A 20,319-nucleotide genomic window follows, 5' to 3' on the forward strand; every position below is an offset into this window, starting at 1 on the left:
AAATTGCAATCTTAAATACGAGATATTACTAAATTTTGCCAAAAATTACTATTTATTGCTTTAAAAGCAACTTTGTTTGTTACTTAAAAGCAGAATTTGCTGCTTTAAAGGCACTTTGCTAATTAATGCTAAAATTGCTGAAGGATGTGAAAGAGCTGCTACAAATCACAGTAAAAAAATGTATTTCATGGAAAAAATATTCAGATGATCTGATGACCATATTTCATTGAGGAAAAATACGGCAAACTAAGATCCTAAATAATAAACCGTAAAATGCCGGAAATCGCCATTGTTATTCATTGTCAGAAGTGGGTGCAATCACCAATCATAATTAAAAATTTTTTTTAAATTGCGGTGTGTGTGTTCAAGATGTTGATAAATATTAAAAATTTTAATAATTACCACTGGAAAAAATGGGACAAATGCATTAAAAAATTGAAACAATGAAAATTACAGGAATGTTCCATAATACCGTCAAAATGTTTCAGGCATTTTACTGGTCCTTGTATTCAGAAAGGTTGAGGAAACGCTATTTTAATCAATTATTAATCATTTTCATGTTATTTTAAGAGAAAAGTAAATAACAAGAGGTCCAAGAACAAGGAGATTACAGGCTTAATAAAGATATAGCATTTAAATTATCTGAATGGGCTAGCATGAAATGTATTGCTAGTAATACCATTAAAATGACTACAGATTTTGAGTGAAATTCTAATTTTTTTTTCTTATTTTTTGGATATGTTACAGCCAAAGCCCAAAGTCTGGCCAGTATATGCGAATTGACCGACCATTTTGTGTATTGGCCAAGAGGTGTGATTATTAGAAATCACTAGTGTTTTTTCTGCTTTGGCCAGTCATTTCCTAAAGTGGATGGAGATCCCTGGCCAAAATTTGATGTGCTGATGTGAGACAGTCTGGTAAGTGGCCCATTTATCATCTCTGGTTTGTTGAGCAATTTGAAATGTGATAGAAGTTCACCTTGTTGCAGCAAGTGATGGTAATACAAATACAAATACAAATACAACGCCACAACAGGCAAATTGCCCAACGAGGTGGCTGACTTAAGAACATCATGGATCCCTGAGCCATTAATAGACAAAGAATAAATAAATAAATTTAATATTATGCCTTTTTTTTCTTTCCACTCGGACTGATCACTCTATGCTATTTCACAAACTGGCTGGCTAAAGCCCAAAATCAAGAATAAATCCACACATCGGCTGGTAAATTTACAGCGAAATTGACTAATATGTGAAATGGCCTGCCCATTCGTAAACTGGCCTATTTCAGGCTTTGGCAGTAACTGATATATAGATGGTTAAAATGTACTATGTCTAATTACCTACAAAGCACACAATTTTTAAGAAATGTAAATAAATAATTAAGCTTAATGCTTGTATAGTGATTGATTGTGAATTTCAAATAATCAAAATCACTGGTATACCTATTAAAATTTTTTATCATATATAAAAATACAATTTTCAAGCAAATTTCTGCTAATAATTTTGAAATGTAACACTTTCAGTACCAGCAGCATATCTTAATCTCCAAGAATCATGATAAAACTCATTTTCCAATCTCTTCCAAAACATGTCAGATCCTCCAGGTAGTGTCACAGAATGAAGAAGAAGCGCTGTGCTTAATTGTGCTATGTGCGAATACTCTCCTTGTAAGAGCTTCCAGAAGCTGGGAAAGTAATAAAAGTAGTTACTAAATTAAATTCTTTTGAAAATGACTGAAAAATATTCTGTTGTACAACAGCAACATCTAAGATCCCGTTGCACAAGACCCATTTTAAGACAGCATAATTAATGAGAAGTTGATAATCAATGAATGTTAGCATAATTAATAAATCTGGTACAATCTAAACAGAAAACTGTATGCAAATAACAAAAACTGACTTCAAAAATTCATTAACAAACTTCTTCTTAAGAAGAAAAATTATGTGACAAGTTATGAGAGAAACATTAGAATTTTAAAAAATTTTAGGCAAATTTCTGGCCAGGAAATGCATTATTCCAGCAGAGCTTCAAGGGACCATATAAAAATTTACATCTAATACCAATATAATTTTCTTCAGATTTCATTCAATGACATAACTTGAGGGAGTTGTTAGGATCTTTTTTTTTAACATGACAGTATATGTTTTTTCTTCAATGAATGTGAAAAAAGTTGACAGGAACTTTTCAAAAACTAGATAAATTTCTTTTTTTTCCACACAACGTGCATCATGTCTTGTTCCACAAGTGCTAAATTTAAAAAGTCTGTGCAAATAGTAAATCATTTAAACTAATCTAAAACTCTTACTTACTTTGGTAGAAGTAGATTTTCTTGACACCAAACAACAAACCCTCGATTTGTTTGGGCTGCTTTGTTCAGTATTTCAGAATGTAAGCACATCATTTTGATACAAGACAGGATGTGATATAGTACCTCTGCATCCTCATGTACAGCAAGTGACTTGAAAAAAAAAATCACAGCAAGAAAAATAATTAGGAATGTGATAGCCATTTTTCAGTTTTTTTTTCCTCTTTTGTTTCAACTAATAAATGGTTTTGTGGAGAGCCATTTAAATGATTATGCAAATGTATCGACTAATTAAATGAAATATGGCATTCATGTTGGGACAAATCGAGAAAGTATCCATTCTCAATGGATGAAAACGAATTGTTTTTATGGGCAGTGCAGTTTAGTTTTAGTTTATTTTTTTTCATGTTTTAATATTTTTTATTTTGGATTATTGTACTTGGAATTTGTTTATTGTACTTGAAACCCTTGTTTATGCACAAATTTTTTGGAATTTTGGACAAAAGGGCTTGTTATGACAAAGACTAATCCTGTGTTTTGTTACTTTTAAAAAAGGTCTGACTATGATTTTTTGAGCTCTTGTAAATCGTGGCTTCATTTTCATTTGGCAGTCCACTGACAAAGTTTGATGTATGATTCACTTGAGAAATTTTAAATTCATTTCATTCTGCATGTGCAGAATGAAAAACCGTGAGTAGCTGCCAAATTCTGAGCAACGTAAAATACATGAGACAGACAGCTTTTCAATGCTAATAGTATTTTGCACTGAATGGATTTATTCTGTCAAAAACATCTACAACATTCAGTAGTAGAGTAATGAAATTTCATAATTTCACATAAATTTCTTTTGTCCACAATTTTAGTTTTTCATGTGCATGGTACTCAAGACCCAGATTTCCCTTGCTTACCAACTGTAGAATTCTTTTTTTTGCTCAGTCAAAAGCATAATATGTGGTAAATTAATAGTTTATCACATCATTCAGCAGGTCCACTGGCTTTTTTTTTTCAAGCCGAGCACAACTCAGTCTATCGCCATGGGCAATTTACTACCTAGTGAGTTGTGCCGGAAGTGTGAGTAGGTATACCTAACAGTCTGAGTGCGTATCTAGTGTGTGTTGTGTATGATTTTTAGTGCTGCCATCTATATCTCAGAAGTGAAGTGAGTGAAGTGTAATGACTGAATATTTGTACTGTTTGTAGGACTGTTGCTCTCTGTGGCGAGACTTTTTAACGGGGAGATCGGCTCGCATTTGCGTCTTGAAGTTGGGAACCACAGAAAAAGAACTTCAGCCGACTACCACTGTGGTGACGGTGGGGCTCGAACCCGGGTCCCGCGATGCGAGTCCGTCAATATGGATGTCGAGTGGACCCACGATGCGAGTCCACTCGACCACCACAACGGCTAGGTCCACTAGGCTGTTATATTTAGTGCCCCTCTCCCAGAGGCTCCTCTATAGTGAATTTATTTTGTGAAAAAAGAAAAAAATTATAAGAATCGTCTTAGCTTCTGGGGCTCGAGCTCTGACCATAGGTAGAATCATGAAAAAAAATGAAGATTACTTTCCTTTTGCAACATTTTACTAGCAAATGCAATGTAGTAAAAATATAAAGATCCATAGAAACGATAATGAATTGAATAACGTGTGATAATGAGCTTTTCCAAAATGTACCTTTAAATGACACAGAATTGGTAATTATAGTTATAGATGGTATCTTTATATAGGAATTTCACTCTGCAATAATAACAGTTGCAATTTATAAACATGCATGCATTGAAAACATAATTATTTGGAAATGAATAATCTTTATAGGATCAAATTAATTTGCGAAAAATATTTGATATTTCATTCAAAATGAGCACTTACTTTCAACAGAACAAACAGGAGTTGCATCTGTGGAGGCAATTCCTCTAGAGAGAACTTGTATTTCCCTTCACTAGTGCACCAAAATTCAGTATCATCAGCCGGTGAAGGAGGTACTGGCTGATTGTTCTCATCCAAGATCTGGGCTTCAGTCACATTACATGTTGCTCGAGCTACAAAAACAAAGGTTAATATATTCATACTAGACCAAAAAAAATTTCAAGTATGATATTAGCAAAAATTCATAAAAAAGTTAAATTTGGATGAAATGGCAACAAGTGACCATGTAATATAGATATTGCTAATGCATTTTATGATCATGTATGTTTAATAAATCTCTGAAATCATACCAGTTTCATCTTCTGTTATGGTGACCTCATTAGCAATAACAGCAACAACACTCTCAGTTGGCATCAAAGCAACAGTGTCTTGTTCTGGGCAGACATCTTGAACAATAGCTGCCATAAGTGGCCCAGAGAGCTTTCTATCAGAGACTGATTCGGGAATCTGTTCAACAGAAGACATCTCCTGTAGTGGTATGTCCACTTTCATTGTCTCTGCCATATCATACTCCATTCTGGATTCCTGATTCAGTTCCTCAGCTGAGGGTTCGGGTTCATCAATAACCATGTGTGTTGGAGTGGCTACAGTATTAACCTATGAATTAGAAATGATAAAAATCATTGCAATATTATTGCTAGACTAGGAATTTACCTTCCCAGCCATCCCAAAATGAAAAAAAAAATCACTCACATCTGCCATTGTAACTTCCATAACTGGACAAAAGTAACTGATAATCATAAGACACAGCTGGAACCATATAGCACAAATTTCACAATATGAACACTGGCTTCCTTCTTCTGAAGATGCAGTGCATGTATGTGAACCAAAGCAATTGACCTTCAGCATTCCTCTAGCAAGCTTCATCACATTTTGTGCATCGTTTTGCAACAAGCCTTTATGAGAAGCTACTTCTTGTAATTCCAGCTGAGCAAAAAACGAAACAAAATTATCAAATACAACCTGGTTGTATCAAATTCATTATAAATAAATAAAATAATTTTTTTAAAGAAATTCATATTAAAGTGAACCCCCTCTTTTACAGCCAAAAAAATTACATAAAAAAACAAAATCTTTAATAAAAACCCATTTTTTTTATGGTCACAAGACAAATTCTTTTTGCCTCACTGGTGTCTGCAAAAGAGGGATTTTTTTTACTGTATACAGCTATCAATACTGCGTTCATTATAAATGGTATAGAAATAACAAAATAAAAATGGGATTAATCTGTTGATATAAGATTTTCAATTGATAAATTAAAAAATGTAATTCATTCCCATCTGCAAATAATAATTATTCTTGTTAGTAAAGGAAGGAAAAAATAAGAAAGAAAGTAATTAAAAAAAAGATATGACATTACTTGTTTAATCAAGATGTCCAACATTAAAATGAAACAGGATATTGTTGATTCCTTCAAAGTTTCTTCTGAAGCCGCCTCTTTCTCGAGCGCAGCAGTTATCTGAGATTTGGTGGAAGCTTCGCTAGTGAAGTAACGCTGCATTTCAGCTGCAGGTGGAATAATCTGACAGGTTGTTGTTCCTGATTCTTTATCACCTGCTTTTGCAGCTTCAATTCCTTTCGTGAACATGTCATAAAGTAGCTCTAATGGCACTGGAACTTCAAGCAAAGTTAGAACCTAAGGAAAAGTTATTCATGAACTAGCCTTTCAACCTTAAGTTCCCCGTAGTGACATTAAAAAAAGGTTTAATACATAAGAGAGATAAATTTGATTCAAACTTTCAAATTAATTTTTACCTGAAGCCATGACAGGGCTTGTTCACGGATTGTCAAAGAGTTGTTTTCGAAGCGAAGAGTTAAAAATCTATACATCTGCTTTGTTTCAAACCCAAGTGGACTCAAGTCTGGATCAAACACTTTGCTATGTAAAGAAAAAGAAAATGCAAACCTTCAGTTTCACACCAAAATAATGAATTAGCAATATAATAGTTAATAAAATTCTGAGAAAAATAACAGAAGAATAACTGTTAAGTTTTTTTTAAACAATATTAAGATAATAATACCTAAGTAATATTTTTAGCTCAGCATAATCGGCTTCCATTTGCTCATGACGGAATGATTCCATCCAATATGGCATGATATGTTCCCACACCTTTAACACGATATACAACAACTTTTAATGGAATATGAAAAGTAAAATACGTTGAACACACAAATAAACATATACAAAAACAATATCTCTTATCAGCAGTAGGGAAAAAGCAGTTGTGGTTAACACTCACCTCCAAAGTTATGATGTCATATGGTACAAGGCAAAGAAGTCGCTTGAAACCTTCTTTTATTTGATTAGAGTAAGATGGCCAAGTTTCCCTTAAAAATACCATTTTTTCATGAAAAAAATTATGCAAATAAAACTCCATGATTAATTATAATTTAATTTAGAAAGTTACTGAATCTAGAATTATAATCCAGAAAATTACCAGTGGCCTCCAATTTTGGCATATTCAGCTGGATGAGGAAGTAAACAAGACACAAAAACATTGAAGTGGCTTTTCACTATCTCCATCAGCCAACCATGTATGTACTTAAAAAAAATCATGAAAGCTAATATGAGTGCTTACAGTGAGTTATTCAACTTGATTTCAGCTTCACTGATTTCAATTGAGTATCTGTTGCAATTTATCAGTAAATTTTTATAAAAATATACAAATTTAATTTTAAAAAAAAGATTATTTTAAAAATTTTCAAGGAGCAATCGTAAAAAACAAGAGAAGTCAATAAAACCTGTATGTATGTATTTAATATAACAGTTAAAAGATGAAAGTGAGAAGAAACAGTTATTGAAAGTGAAATTACATGGAAGAAAAGGTGAAACAAAAAAACATAATTTTGACCACAGGAATCAATAGGGAAAAAAAGAAAGGTGAGGGAAGCAACTTTTTACATTTAAATGCTATAAACACATACCTCTGCTTTTAGTCTTTCAAGAGCATTTCCAGCTTGATCTGTAAACATTTATATATAATAAATATCAACATACTAATTTAAAAACCTAAAAAATCATAAATTAAATTTTCACTAGAGATCAGGATCCGACATATTGGATAAATAAAGTCTATTGAACAAACAGTGTGAAAACTATCTATGACATTGTAACCCCAATCAAAAAATAAAAGCATAGAGGTCCCTTGAAAAAAGGTTAATTTCAAAATGATCACCAATTTACATAAACATTTTTTTCTTGTTTATGCAAATTGTATGAAATTCACCAATACAGGAAAAACCGAAATAACATTTATTTTTAACAAAATTTCATTCTTGCACATATCATTTTGGATATGTATCTCAAAATGTATCTATATTTTATGGAATTTCACTGAATTCTGGATCACAGCTGAGCCCCCTTCTCTTAAAAATCCATAGACGATGCACAATTTAAGTCCCAGTGATAAATCTTTCAAAACTGGAAACTATATTTACACATAGGAATTAGCAAAAATGGAATTTTTCAGACTAAATTTTACTGCTGTGTCTTTATCAATTCGAACTCTTCTAAAGCATTCACCACCCTTCCTTTATCTCATTTACCCATTATGAACTCATCAAACAGCTTTTTATCATGATTTTCAATTTTAAAAAAATGGGAGAGATAATGCTGAGATAAATGACACAGAAAAAAATTAACTTTCACTCTGCAGTTGCAACGGGGAAGTTTATATGCATTTTTTTAAAATTGCTCAGAACAAATTGATTCGCCTCCATACAGGAAGAAGTGTGATAGTTTTGGAATAACTTCACTGAAAAAGTTTAAATGTGACTTGAATTTTCAGTGAAGTCCCTTCAAACTTTCTAACCCCAAGACTTTAAAAAAATAATTATAATTATCATAATAAATACAAAAAAGTATAAAATACAATTATTTATTTTTCAATTGAGTAATTTTTTAAGGATACAGTAATACCCCAAAGTTACGTAATAGGTGGGATGCCATATGAGTATGTATAAATTGGGGGGGGGGGTGCAATTTTGCATACAAATAACTATAAATATCAGTTAATTGGGACCAAAATTTCAGAAAAATACCTGACTTTTTATTCCTTATTATGGCTGTACCATTGAAGTATTTTCCTAAGATTTCATAAAAATTAACTTTCTCTAAAATCTGTGCAAATAAAAGTCATGTGTTGTCACTTTAAATATTTTGATAAGACCATGGTCCATCAAAAGAAATGAGCTGCTTGTGCTTGGAGACAAGAAAACAATTTTTATCTGTGGGTTGAAATAAATTAAGAGTTGCACACGAGGTGCATTGCAAAATGCATCAAAGATCCTCACATTGAACAAACTTTATTCAAGACTGGCGTTAACATTAGACTTTGGGAATGACTTTCTCTGCAAAAATGGCAGATGCCTTGCAAGCTTTGGAATTCCATTTCTAACATCATTGCAAATTTTACATCTTTATTTAATGTGAAGACTCAAAAAATTAATTTAGTTTCATTACACATGATGTTCTGATCGAATGAAGCGGTTCTGACGTGATATCACTTATTAATCTCTGCTATCTCAGCAATAGTTCAGTGATTATGCTTGAATTTCAGAAATATGCATTTCTAACAAAAGATTGTTAACTCTGAAATTGTGCAACTCGGAATAGCGTAAGCTGGGGTATTACTGTACTCAAAATAAAATTTAATTCAAAGCAGCTGATCCAAATACTTGTATGCATACCATCAGGTAGGCAAGCAGTATAGTGAAACCATTGGAAAAGTATGCTTAGAAGACGCCCCAATGAATCCTGCCAAAAAATGATGTTCTTATAAAGCAAATAATGTCACATAACACATCTCAGATGAAGAGTTAATTGAATATACAGTGAAAATCCTATATAAAGATATCCTCTATAACAATAATCACCTATATAAAGATATCCTCTATAACAATAATCACCTATATAAAGATATCCTCTATAACAATAATCACCTATATAAAGATATCCTCTATAACAATAATCACCTATATAAAGATATCCTCTATAACAATAATCACCTATATAAAGATATCCTCTATAACAATAATCACCTATATAAAGATATCCTCTATAACAATAATCACCTATATAAAGATATCCTCTATAACAATAATCACCTATATAAAGATATCCTCTATAACAATAATCACCTATATAACAATATTACTCTTTGGTCCAGATGCACTTTTCATATACTCCATGTTAAAGGCATTATTGCTATAAATGGAGTATAGTGTTAATATACTCCATCTATAGTGATAACTCCTTTATAAAATGTTTTTCCGGTCCCTTGAGTATTGTTATATGGGCATTTCACTACATTAATTGAACAATAAGTGGGGGAGAAAAAATGCTTACATCAGGAGTGTCATCAGTTGGCATGCACAAGCCAACAAGAAGCCAAATTCCGTACCGGCTTAATAGTTGCCGCTCCTCAACAACATTGACTTCAGTACTCTCTTCTGCATCATCTTGATTGATGTTCTGCTCTTTAATGTTTTTGTCATTCAGTGGTTCAGCTTCTCGAAGAAGGCTAATCGGTATTCAAAAAAAAAATAATTTCAGAAATCAAATAATTCTTTTCCAAAGTAAATTTTTGGAAAACTTTTGAAAGAATGAGTTTTTTTATTATTACTATTATCAGAACGATTAACTTTCCTCTTTTTTTAATTACTTATTTTAACTTTTACCACGCTCAAGGATATTTTCCCCCCACATGGCCACTGCAAAATAGGATAACTTTCTAACTTATTTTGTCATCTACATCTTATGGTCCATTCATATTGGAAACATTGAAGATTGACTAAATCTACACTCACCCGATTTCCATGGAAAAGATACTGAATATTATAACAAATTTTACCATAAATAATTATAGTTTGTATTTGTGAAAAAATTAACTATCACACAAGAATCACTAATGTTTTGTTAAAAAAAAAACTCTAGTCAAGCAAATTGTCAAACAATGAGAAAAATCAAATCAAAATGTACATCTTAAAAATCACTGAACACTTGCACAAAAAATTTCCAACAAAAAAAAAACTATCACCATCAACACATTAGAAAATTCGAATCTGATATTAAAGTAAATTATATGGCAAACTCAAGAAAATATTTGTAAATTCTCACATGTAAAAGTTTTATTATTGTTTACCTGACAACAGCTTCCACCATGTACGATTGCGTTTCTTTATCCATACTCCATGGGGATGGAATGGTTGTATGTATGAGATGATCTACTCCTAATTCATCATTGTGAAATTGCACAACACACTGGGCGCAATATCTTATAGGCCTGTGACTGTTGAGGTTGGCACATTCAGCAGAGAAACATGTTGCAACTGCAGATTTGTCTGTTGCTTTACAGTCCTTTGATAAATCATAAAAAATGATTAAGGATGCACACAACATAATGCATCACAAATTTCAAAAAAGGAACATTGGGGTGATATTCTTAATCCTCTATGATCCCATATGATATTTGAATATACATATGGTCGAAAAACCCATAATACTGATTTCTTTTCTCAATTTTAGTATTTTAGAAGTCCATCTTTTTTTAGTACAAAATACAGCAATACAAAACTATTTTTCTAGAAAGAGTTGATTACCTGTGTGTGCCTTTTTTTTTTGTGCTACTGAAATTTTACCTGTTCAGAGACATAAAATCCCACCAAATTGCGGGAATCGTTAATAAAGTTTAAAGTAACAACTATTCAACTTTGCTAAGCAAGATTTTATCTGTTTATAGGTAATAATAAAATAAAGGCAAACAGCATATTTTGCCCTAAATTAACCATTTCAGCTAATTAAAAAAATTCACTCCAATTAATGAAATTGCAGTGTTGATGTATTGTTTTAATTTCCTATTTAGATGAAGCTCAGATAATCAAGACTAGCTGAAAATTTCAACGAAGCACAAACTTTGATGCATATGTGAATGTGTTTAATTTCACTAAAGAAGTTGTGTCTACAAATGAGAATGTTATCACCTGAAAGCTCAAATTGAATTTACTTTCAACAAATGATAGATCCTCTCAAGATTTTTTCCACCTACAGTCGGGGCTTGATTTTATAAACCTCCAATTTATAAACTGACACGTTTTCACTTGTCAGAAACAAGATGCTATTTCTTTGTCTGTCTTTTCCATATAAGCCTGGGAACTTTTGATTTTACTAACTAATTTTACAAGTCCATTTAAGTATGTAGAAACAAGCATACACTGTATTTGGATTTGCTTCCCCTTTGGCTCATAATTAGCCTAGTGTGTACTTTTACTTTTTGAATTGCAAATTTTATTAAATATATACTATTAAAATTTCTACAAAGTAGAGTAGTAGAGTATTAATCTTCAAATTTAAATTACTGCTTGACATGCACTTACAGATAGCATGCAATAACAGTGTAATATCAAAATGATTATAAAGATTTGTTAGATTGAAACTTTGTTTATTTTAATTTTAGCATTAGCAACAGAGGAACAACTATACTTACAGCATTTTCACAAGTCACAGACACTTTGTCCATAGGTAGGAGTATATCAATCATATGTTGGGGACCATATTCTTTGGTGATCTCTTCAGAACAAGGCTCACATAAATACAAAGGAGGTGGTTGTTCTGCTGACCCAATGGCAATTGAGTGATTGAAACACATCTATTTTGAGTATATAGATTTATTTCAGTTTCATGATGAAAATAATAATGAAACCACAATCACAAAAAAAAAATTTACCAGTAGTTAAGGGGAATATCAACTAAATTGTGTTTTTTGAATGTCAGTGCCCAGTAAGAATAAAAGAACTATGGTTTGTTTTTCTTACTAGCCATTTCAAGGCCGTTGCGAGGAGGGGGACTTGGGGCCTGGCCCCCCTCAAAATGTCAGAAAAAGGGAAAAAGATGGCCAAATCTATTGTTCTATCGGTTTGGTTCCCCCCAAAAAAATGAAAGTGCCCCTCCCCGAACGAAATTTCTGGCCACTGGCCTAAACCATTTCACAATATCATCTACTGGCTGAAAAAAGAAAAAAAAAAACCTGAAATTATTGTTATTATGGTTTGGTAACATTTTTAAAAACAAAAAACAATAATAGTAAACAAGAATTAATGAGATGTGATGATTAGAAACACAAGTTTCGAAAATGAGATGCCCACATAGTCCATAAGAGGGGACTGTTTGATAGTTGATCAACCTTTCACACTACTATAAAAATGATGAACGGAAAAAAGACAATTTCTCATGGACTTTTGATGGGTTAGGCCAGTGATGGACATTTTTAGGAGAGGGCCAAAAAAACCATTTAAAACATTTGGCAGACAAATATAATTTAATATGGATTCAAAACACAGTATGCATTACTATTGCATGTTGAAATCTGCAGCGGGCTCAAAGTGATCATAGTTTGTCTATCACTAGGTTAGGGCATCATACAAGATCTTTTTTCCCATAAAGAATTTTAAATATTAAAGAGCAGAACTGAGAAGTGCAATGCTTCCAGAGCTGGAACAATTATGTTCTATAACAGCAATGCATATCGCTTCCCAGTGATCGCACTGGACATGTAGAACGTAACTCCTCATAGAAGTAGGGACCAAGAAAAAATGATGCAGTAAATCCACACCATACCGTCACTTTTGGTGAATGCAACAGAACCTTTAAGATGGCATGTAGATTTCCTGGTTCCCCAAATTCGGCAGTTGTGAGTACTGACTGCACCATCCAAGTGAAAATGCGCTTCGTCTGACCAGAGGATATTCCAAGGCCCATCGAATCATATAAATTTACATGTTTACTACAGGTATTCAAAGCAAAACGCCCTCTGGTGGCGACACGTGCAACTAATTTTTTTTCCTGAAACAAATTCCCATCACTTCATGAAGTCTTCCACAAAATTTCACACTTTTCTGATGACTGGTTTTGCCTGTAGGCTACTTTAAAATAGGGTCTTTTAATTATGGATGCCCTGTACCTAGACAAGATACGTATTGAGCTACTGAAAGAGGCAAAAGGGGCAAAGAGCATCTAAAGAAAAAAAATAAGTCATAAATTTTATAATACATTACTAGTTGGAAGTATATAATGGTTGGCATTTTCTGAATTAGATGTAAACTTGGCAACAAGCATTGAAAAAAAATTGGTTCTGTAAGTAATATTAAACTACAATATCTCTTTCTCATTAAATAATAAATTGCATAATTAAAATTCAACATCATTCAAAATTACCTATAATTTTATTTTCAATTAAAAACACCATTTTATTTATAATTATGATGAATTTTAAGAAAATTGATATTCGGTCAAAACATTAGTCAAATATTTGGTATTTGGTTATTCAGCCAAATTACTATTCATTCTACCCCTAGATGAAAAAAAAAATGTTTTCTAGAAAAAAAATTTTATTAACTAATTTATTATTGAATTGTTATGTATTTTATAGGAATACCTTAACAGCCTCATTTCCTACAAGACTTTGGCAACACTCCCGTTGACATGACATAGGTTTCCATCCTAAAACACAAAGAAGATTATTCACATGAAAAAAAATTCAGTTGTTGCAAAAATCTTGAATCCATGTTCATATATGTATTTAATATACATGAGGATATATGGAAATTTATGCATTCATCATAGCATTTATACATTTTGGTAAATTTTATGATACGTATATAAATGGAACTGTGTGTTAGAATATGGAGCAATCAAATTGATTACAACACACTTGTAAGGAAATTTATTTTGTAGAAACTACTGAATGCAGAAAATCCAATAGTAATCGAAATTAAAATGAGTGAACAAATGACAGTCATAAAAAAAATTAATATAATTTTGACTATTTCAAAATGTCATTATTGCTGACAAATTATTACATTAAAAAAATAATTAATTTGACTTGAATAAACCTTCAGATAATTATTCTTACAAAACCTTTATTAAAAATCCCAAAACACAAGTGACAACAGTTAATTATACAATATGCATAATAAGAAATAGTATTTTATTATTTCTAGTGCAAAAAATATCTCACAAATAACCCCCACAAATCTTTCTTCAAACATGAAAGGAAGGGATGCAGTAGAAGAAAAAAAATTGTGCAGATAAACTACAGCTAATTGCACTAGACTAGGTATTCTAATATAGATTCTTTTATATTGAAAATAAATTATGCGGTGCAAGGTTTGAGAGTAAAGAGTGGAGGTTGAATAATTTTGGTAATAAACTTGAAAAGAAAATGTATCTAAAAAATCTACAGTTGCTAATTCTACTGGTCTGAGCCATGCAATCTAGTGCAACTACTGAAGTAAGTAGATTCAGTGAATGATATAAATAATGAGGTTTCCCACGAGTCACATATATGGATCAAGTCAGCGATATCAAGTTCTCTGAACAAAATTTTGTAAGACCAAGAGAATCATAGGAAACTCAAGGTCAGGAACATTGAACTGAAGTTTTTGCCCTGTTTCTCTCAAGTTTCTGATTTTTGATGTTGGATATTCAGAATCAAATAATTTATGCTCACAATAATACTAACATTGAAAGTTCTACTCAATCTGTATCTTTATTGATCTGAGTAATTACTAATTCATTGTAACCACAAATTCAGGGGAATCCACAGCACATCACAAAACATAACGCAACCAACTGTGAAATTATTTTATGCTAGCAATCCCTCTCACAATGAAATTATAAATAATAAGAGACGATATACAGTAATTAATTTAACTTATTTTTTTCAAATGTTCCACTTTATAAACTACTGGTCTTAAAAAAAATCTTTCAGTTCCTTTTAATAAATACTGTTACTTTAGTCATTTAACTAAATTTACTAAAAATTTAAATAATTTGCCATGCCAAGTGTTAGATTTTCTTCCCCTCAATATTAAAACAAAAAAATTTTATGTTAAAAAAATTAAAAAATAAGTTTTATAAGAGGCAAATGAACTTTTTTTTTAAATTTTGGTAGTTCTTTTTTTTCAATATAGGCCAACTAAGTAAATTATAATTCTTAAAATAAGAAGTTCAACAATGAATGACACTGAAATTAAAAAAGAAAATCAATCTTTAAAATTTTAGCTTTAAGAAGTATAAAGGAACAAATTATTTAGCATAAGTTACAGCTTTAATTTAAAATGTAGAAAACTTACATACGTTTCATGCAATCATTTAAGATTTTGCCAATTTAATGCTAACATAGTGTTTTATTTGATTGAAATAACTACAGTAAAACCTAAGTTGGACATCTACAGTTCTATAAAACTTGTCCAAGTTAGATGTCCAAGATATAGAGGTACAGTACTGTGAACATTCTGTAGAAGAGAACTATGGCTGTTGTTTCATGTAAAACCATCCTGTAGAAAGATTTATAATTCAACTGCTTTTACAGTATATTATTGAATCAAATAAAAAATTAAGTTATTTTATTTTACACAACTTTTTTTTGGAAAATGAATTGGTTAGTTTCCCCCCCCCCCCAGTATTTTTTCCCCCTTTTTTTTTTATGTACCATACTTTAAGGATGGGACAAAAATCCTATGTTTTGAAATCATTTTTATTATTTTTGATTAGAAATCACTTTTCCTTCTCTGACTCTGTAAAAAACGTGATATTTAATGGAACATTTTTATTATTTACAAAACTATTTTTTTTAATTCAAAGTTCCATTTCTTTTGCTTTCAAGAAAATTTACACAAAAAAAAATTGTCATAAGTATTACCAAACATTAAATTCAAATGTAAGTTTGATACTTTAATATGCTCAGAAAAAAGAAGAATATTAGAAGTGAAGGTGATTTATGAATATGAAATAGATGTAAAACAAATTCTAACTATTTTCACGGTGTCATAAATGATTACATAGAATACTTTTGGAAATATATACAAGACCTTTTAATGTTGTAGTTTTTTTTGTTTTTTTTGTTGATGTGTTAGTGCATAAAACAATCATACAGATATTATTTGCAAATTTTGATGAAAAGGCAAGAAATTCATGCTACATACAGGGTAACAATTTACTTGTATCAGTATGTATGAGTTCCATAGACAAATACAAGCACTCATGCCTAAGCATGCAACACAGCATCCATCCTTGCAATTGCAATGATTAAGATTCATGTTACTCAAGGGGTGGCAGCTAGAACGAAAAGGAAGGGGTGAAGCAGAAGAATGAAGGACTGGAAAAAGAGATGTGGAAGACAGAGATTTTAAGAACAGTTCTTACCAGTATGAGAAGATCCCGTAGGCAGTATAGAAGGTGACACAGAACTCGGAGAGAAGGTGGGAAAGAGAACAAGGCAGGTCAGAGTACACAAAGAGTCTAGGAGCCACCCTACCAGGCAAATGAGGAAGCATGAAAACAAAAAAATTGATGAACAGAAACAGAAAAAAGAGAGAAAAAAAACAGAAAACAGACAGCAAAATTGAAAGAAAGTGAAAAAAAGATGAAACATGAATATTATGAAGCATTTGATACGAGAGAGGGAAAACATCAAGGTGGAAAATAGAAATGACATCAGTAGCACTCAGCAACCTTCATTTTCGCAACAAAGACTGAAATGCAAAATTAAGCAAAGCGATAAAGCAGATTTTTTATCAGCTCTGAAACAAAGCTGAACATTTACAATTGCTTTTCACATAAGCTGCAAGTATCTCATTACATTATATTTTCTTTTCTTTTAGCTTTGATATAGAAATAATTTTTTTTAAATTAATGTGGCATAATATATTATTTTAGCTAGAGTAATAATTAGGGACACAGATGCATTGTATAGCTAGAAGTTCTATCACATACGTCTCAGTATAATTTTTCCTTCTCAAAATGTGCATTAGTCTATGTCACTTTTTTAGCGTTTCAATTGCCTATTGCATATCTACAAAATATTCGCTCAAAACTGTCATGGCTTTATGCAATATTTCTATGCAACCCTGAAATGTCTCAGGAACTGCTTGACCAATCAGCGCCAAATTTAGCATACAAAACTTGATTTAAATGAGGGGATACTTTAAAAACTTGACGAATGTCCAAAATTGTCAAAAACTGTTTAACAAAAAAAAAATATTTTTTCTGCTTCAACAATGAATATCTGAATGTTTGACATTGGTTTCCCTTTGTTCATAAACAATGTTTTTGTTTGGCTGAACACAGTTAGACAGCGAGCAAACAAACAAAGAAATCAGAGAGAACAATGATTTCAAAGACACTGGTCTGTATTGAATATATGGTCAATGACATTCACGAGACAATATCATTGCTATATACAAAAAAAATGACATCTTCAACATGATTCTTCTTTTTGCAGTTACATTTAAGTAAGATGAACATGGACATTACTAATACACAATATTTTTATTTAAAACACTCTATGGGATCAAGATCAGCATTCTTGTGAACGTGGGAGAAATCTTCGGGATCTGTTACTTATGAGATGAAGCACTTATATATATATAAATAAATAAATAAATATATATATATATATATTTTACTTTAAAAAAAGCTATCGTGAAAAAGTATTTTTCCACATAGGATATTTCCAAAATTTTTCTCTATAACATCTGTAGACTATTCCATTTGATTCGCATTTTATTTCTCAGCAATCTTTTCTAAAAGAAATACCAGAAACACTTCAAAATTTAGACTGCCCCAGTTCCAAACACCGTGCCCGAGTAGCATGGTGGTAAGATGCTCGTCTACCATCGTGAAGGTTGTTGTCAGGGTCACGGGTTCGAACCCAAGGAAGGATATCGATAAGATATTTTCCCTAACGAACTCGAGGTGACCACCGATAGACAGCGCCTTCACTTCCAACCCATTTTCTCTAATGGCAGTAAATTGCGATATGGCCAGAGTTGGTGTTTGGTGAAGTAGTTCCAAACACCTCACTATGTGCAAGATACTCCCTCATCAACGTTTCACTCTTCCAATTTCTCCCACATTTTATATTGCAGCTATGTTCTCCTACTCATCATGCTAAAGATAAATCATTGCTTTCACAGGCCATTTATCTCACACTCTGCAGAAAAAAAGAATGTTTTCTGCTAATGTTATAAGACGAATAGGCTGAGTTCATCATACTGAGGGTGGGACTCCTTCAGCGACCAAACCCTTAACACAAAAAGAAAATCCCACATCTAATCACTATTTTCAGAGGATTTATTTTTCTCTTGGCTACTCCCGCTCTTCCACATATACAATATACGTATCTTACAGGTACATAAACAATATGGTAAATCCAGTGCTTTCTTTCTTCAAACATTACAAGTTTAACCTCCTTAGAATTCTTGGAACCAATAATTCCCAGAACCTCTTCCTTCTAACCATATCATGGCCCACCACTCTGTCTGAATGACGAGATTTTAGCAGGTGGTTGAACAAGACCAGGGCCTTGCTGGAAGTTGTGCATGTATGTGTTTTGAACCTTATGTGAAGGATGTTTCTATTTAATGCTTGTTATATGTAGTGCTGCCATCTGCTGTCAATTTTTATAACTATGAGTGAAATGTAATGATTGAATACTGGTATTGTTGTAGAGGCCTGTTGCTCTCTGTGGCGAGACTTTTCAACGGGAAAGTCAACTCACATTCGCGCCTCAAAGCTGGAAACCACAGAAAACCAACTTCAGTCAACCACCACTATGGCAATGGTGGTGTTCAAACCCAATTCTATCACTATGACCACTCGACCACCACAGCGGTACTCCCAGAACCTAAATTCTATAAACATATAGTTTAATAAATTGCTGTATATATTTTGATATTATTCCACCACAAAATTTTCCAAGAATCTTTCTTTGCAGTGACTAGAGTCACAATTTTCCATTTTTTAAATTTGCTAAAGCTGTCACTAAATATAAATCAAGAAACAAAACTATCATGATTTGGATGTGGTAGTAGCTAAATATGAGAGCAATTATTTTATAGAGTGATGGCAAAGTTGAGATGCCCAATCAGTTTACAGTTTGAAAAAAAAAAAAATAATAATGTTTTTCTCAACCTCCTTTCCAGTTCAACCTAAGTTGAAATTGAGCACAACTGATCTGCCAATCTATTTCTGACTATTTTACCACACACTAACTCTGGTCATATAAAGCTATATGGCAATTTCCAACCAGTGAAGTTGGGTGGGAAATGAAGGCACCATCTACTGATGGTCACCCTAGACACAGTAAGTAAAGAACTTGTTTCTGATGTTCCTTGCCCGTATTCAAACCCCATGGACCTTCATAGTGGAAGATGAGCATCTTACTACTGCGCCACTCAGGCACAGCTGACCTGCCATCCTGGCACTTCTCAAATGTAACTTGCTTAGAGCTTAGGATTAGAAAATTTTTAATAGATTGCAGTGCTGCACATAAGCCATACCTGTTCATTTTGCTATTATGTTTAAAAAATTTGATATTTTTTTGAGTCAAACCTAGATTAAATTGAGCTTGAAAAGGTTAAAATAATTTGAAAGTGTTTTTATGACATTTTGTCTCTTAAACATCTTAAATACATGATAATATCTAAGATATATATCATATTACAAAAAATATATTTTTCTCCCTTTTGTGAATATTATTAATCATAATCTCACAAGTTTGGATTTACTTATAAGAAAAAAAATTCTAGATACGATCTCAATATGATGCAATCTGAAAATGAGGATTGCTGATTGATAAAACAAAATTTAAATATAAACTGATCTAAATGCAACGAAGTTGTGTTGACCGGGTATTTGTGACAAAATTAAATAATTTTTCCCTCCTTAAAGAAGGGCAAAAGGAAGAATTACTCACCCAGAACTATGCATAGTTCAAAAACATGGTGAGAAACATGTTTTTTCCCCCTTTCTTTTTCATTGTTATGGCATTTATCTCCTTTTCATTTTTATAGGTGACACATGCTTTCAGGGATAGATATATGTTTAGAGATCACCAACTATAACTGCAGCTGGGCTATTTTCACATACTATTTATAGGCCAAATTATTATAGCGCATTGTTTCAGGCCAAAGTATAAAATTGCTTATAACACTTTTACGAAAGATAACTGAATGTGTGATAGAAGTATGAAAAAAAATGTCTCTCATGCGTAAGATTGTAAATGAGTCAGAGTTTAACATAAATATATGC

General features: G+C 32.0%; 1 protein-coding gene across 8 annotated transcripts in view; it reads right to left on the reverse strand.

Annotated features, from left to right (window-relative positions):
• unc79 (UNC-79 domain-containing protein) overlaps nucleotides 1–20,319 on the reverse strand; it is a 71,146-nt gene that overhangs the window by 38,421 nt on the left and 12,406 nt on the right. For 4 of the 8 annotated variants that reach the window (XM_089237774.1, XM_089237775.1, XM_089237780.1 and 1 more), the window contains 17 exons: nucleotides 16,432–16,539; nucleotides 13,661–13,725; nucleotides 11,714–11,875; nucleotides 10,373–10,587; nucleotides 9,577–9,751; nucleotides 8,919–8,985; nucleotides 7,155–7,192; nucleotides 6,668–6,771; nucleotides 6,470–6,557; nucleotides 6,251–6,339; nucleotides 5,985–6,108; nucleotides 5,590–5,865; nucleotides 4,923–5,156; nucleotides 4,520–4,826; nucleotides 4,173–4,342; nucleotides 2,312–2,460; nucleotides 1,529–1,686 (listed from right to left, as the gene is read on the reverse strand). In XM_089237774.1, coding sequence (XP_089093900.1) covers nucleotides 1,529–1,686; nucleotides 2,312–2,460; nucleotides 4,173–4,342; nucleotides 4,520–4,826; nucleotides 4,923–5,156; nucleotides 5,590–5,865; nucleotides 5,985–6,108; nucleotides 6,251–6,339; nucleotides 6,470–6,557; nucleotides 6,668–6,771; nucleotides 7,155–7,192; nucleotides 8,919–8,985; nucleotides 9,577–9,751; nucleotides 10,373–10,587; nucleotides 11,714–11,875; nucleotides 13,661–13,725; nucleotides 16,432–16,539 — 2,529 coding nt within the window. Of the gene's footprint in view, nucleotides 1–1,528; nucleotides 1,687–2,311; nucleotides 2,461–4,172; nucleotides 4,343–4,519; nucleotides 4,827–4,922; nucleotides 5,157–5,589; nucleotides 5,866–5,984; nucleotides 6,109–6,250; nucleotides 6,340–6,469; nucleotides 6,558–6,667; nucleotides 6,772–7,154; nucleotides 7,193–8,918; nucleotides 8,986–9,576; nucleotides 9,752–10,372; nucleotides 10,588–11,713; nucleotides 11,876–13,660; nucleotides 13,726–16,431; nucleotides 16,540–20,319 lie in introns of those variants that run through there. The other 4 variants (XM_089237777.1, XM_089237776.1, XM_089237781.1 and 1 more) reach the window with 2 other exon arrangements.

This window comes from Pholcus phalangioides, unplaced genomic scaffold (genome assembly GCF_987345545.1).
Source record: "Pholcus phalangioides strain wild (caught in Gottingen) unplaced genomic scaffold, Ppha-v1.0 ptg000010l_1, whole genome shotgun sequence".
Classification (NCBI taxonomy): Eukaryota; Metazoa; Arthropoda; class Arachnida; order Araneae; family Pholcidae; genus Pholcus; species Pholcus phalangioides.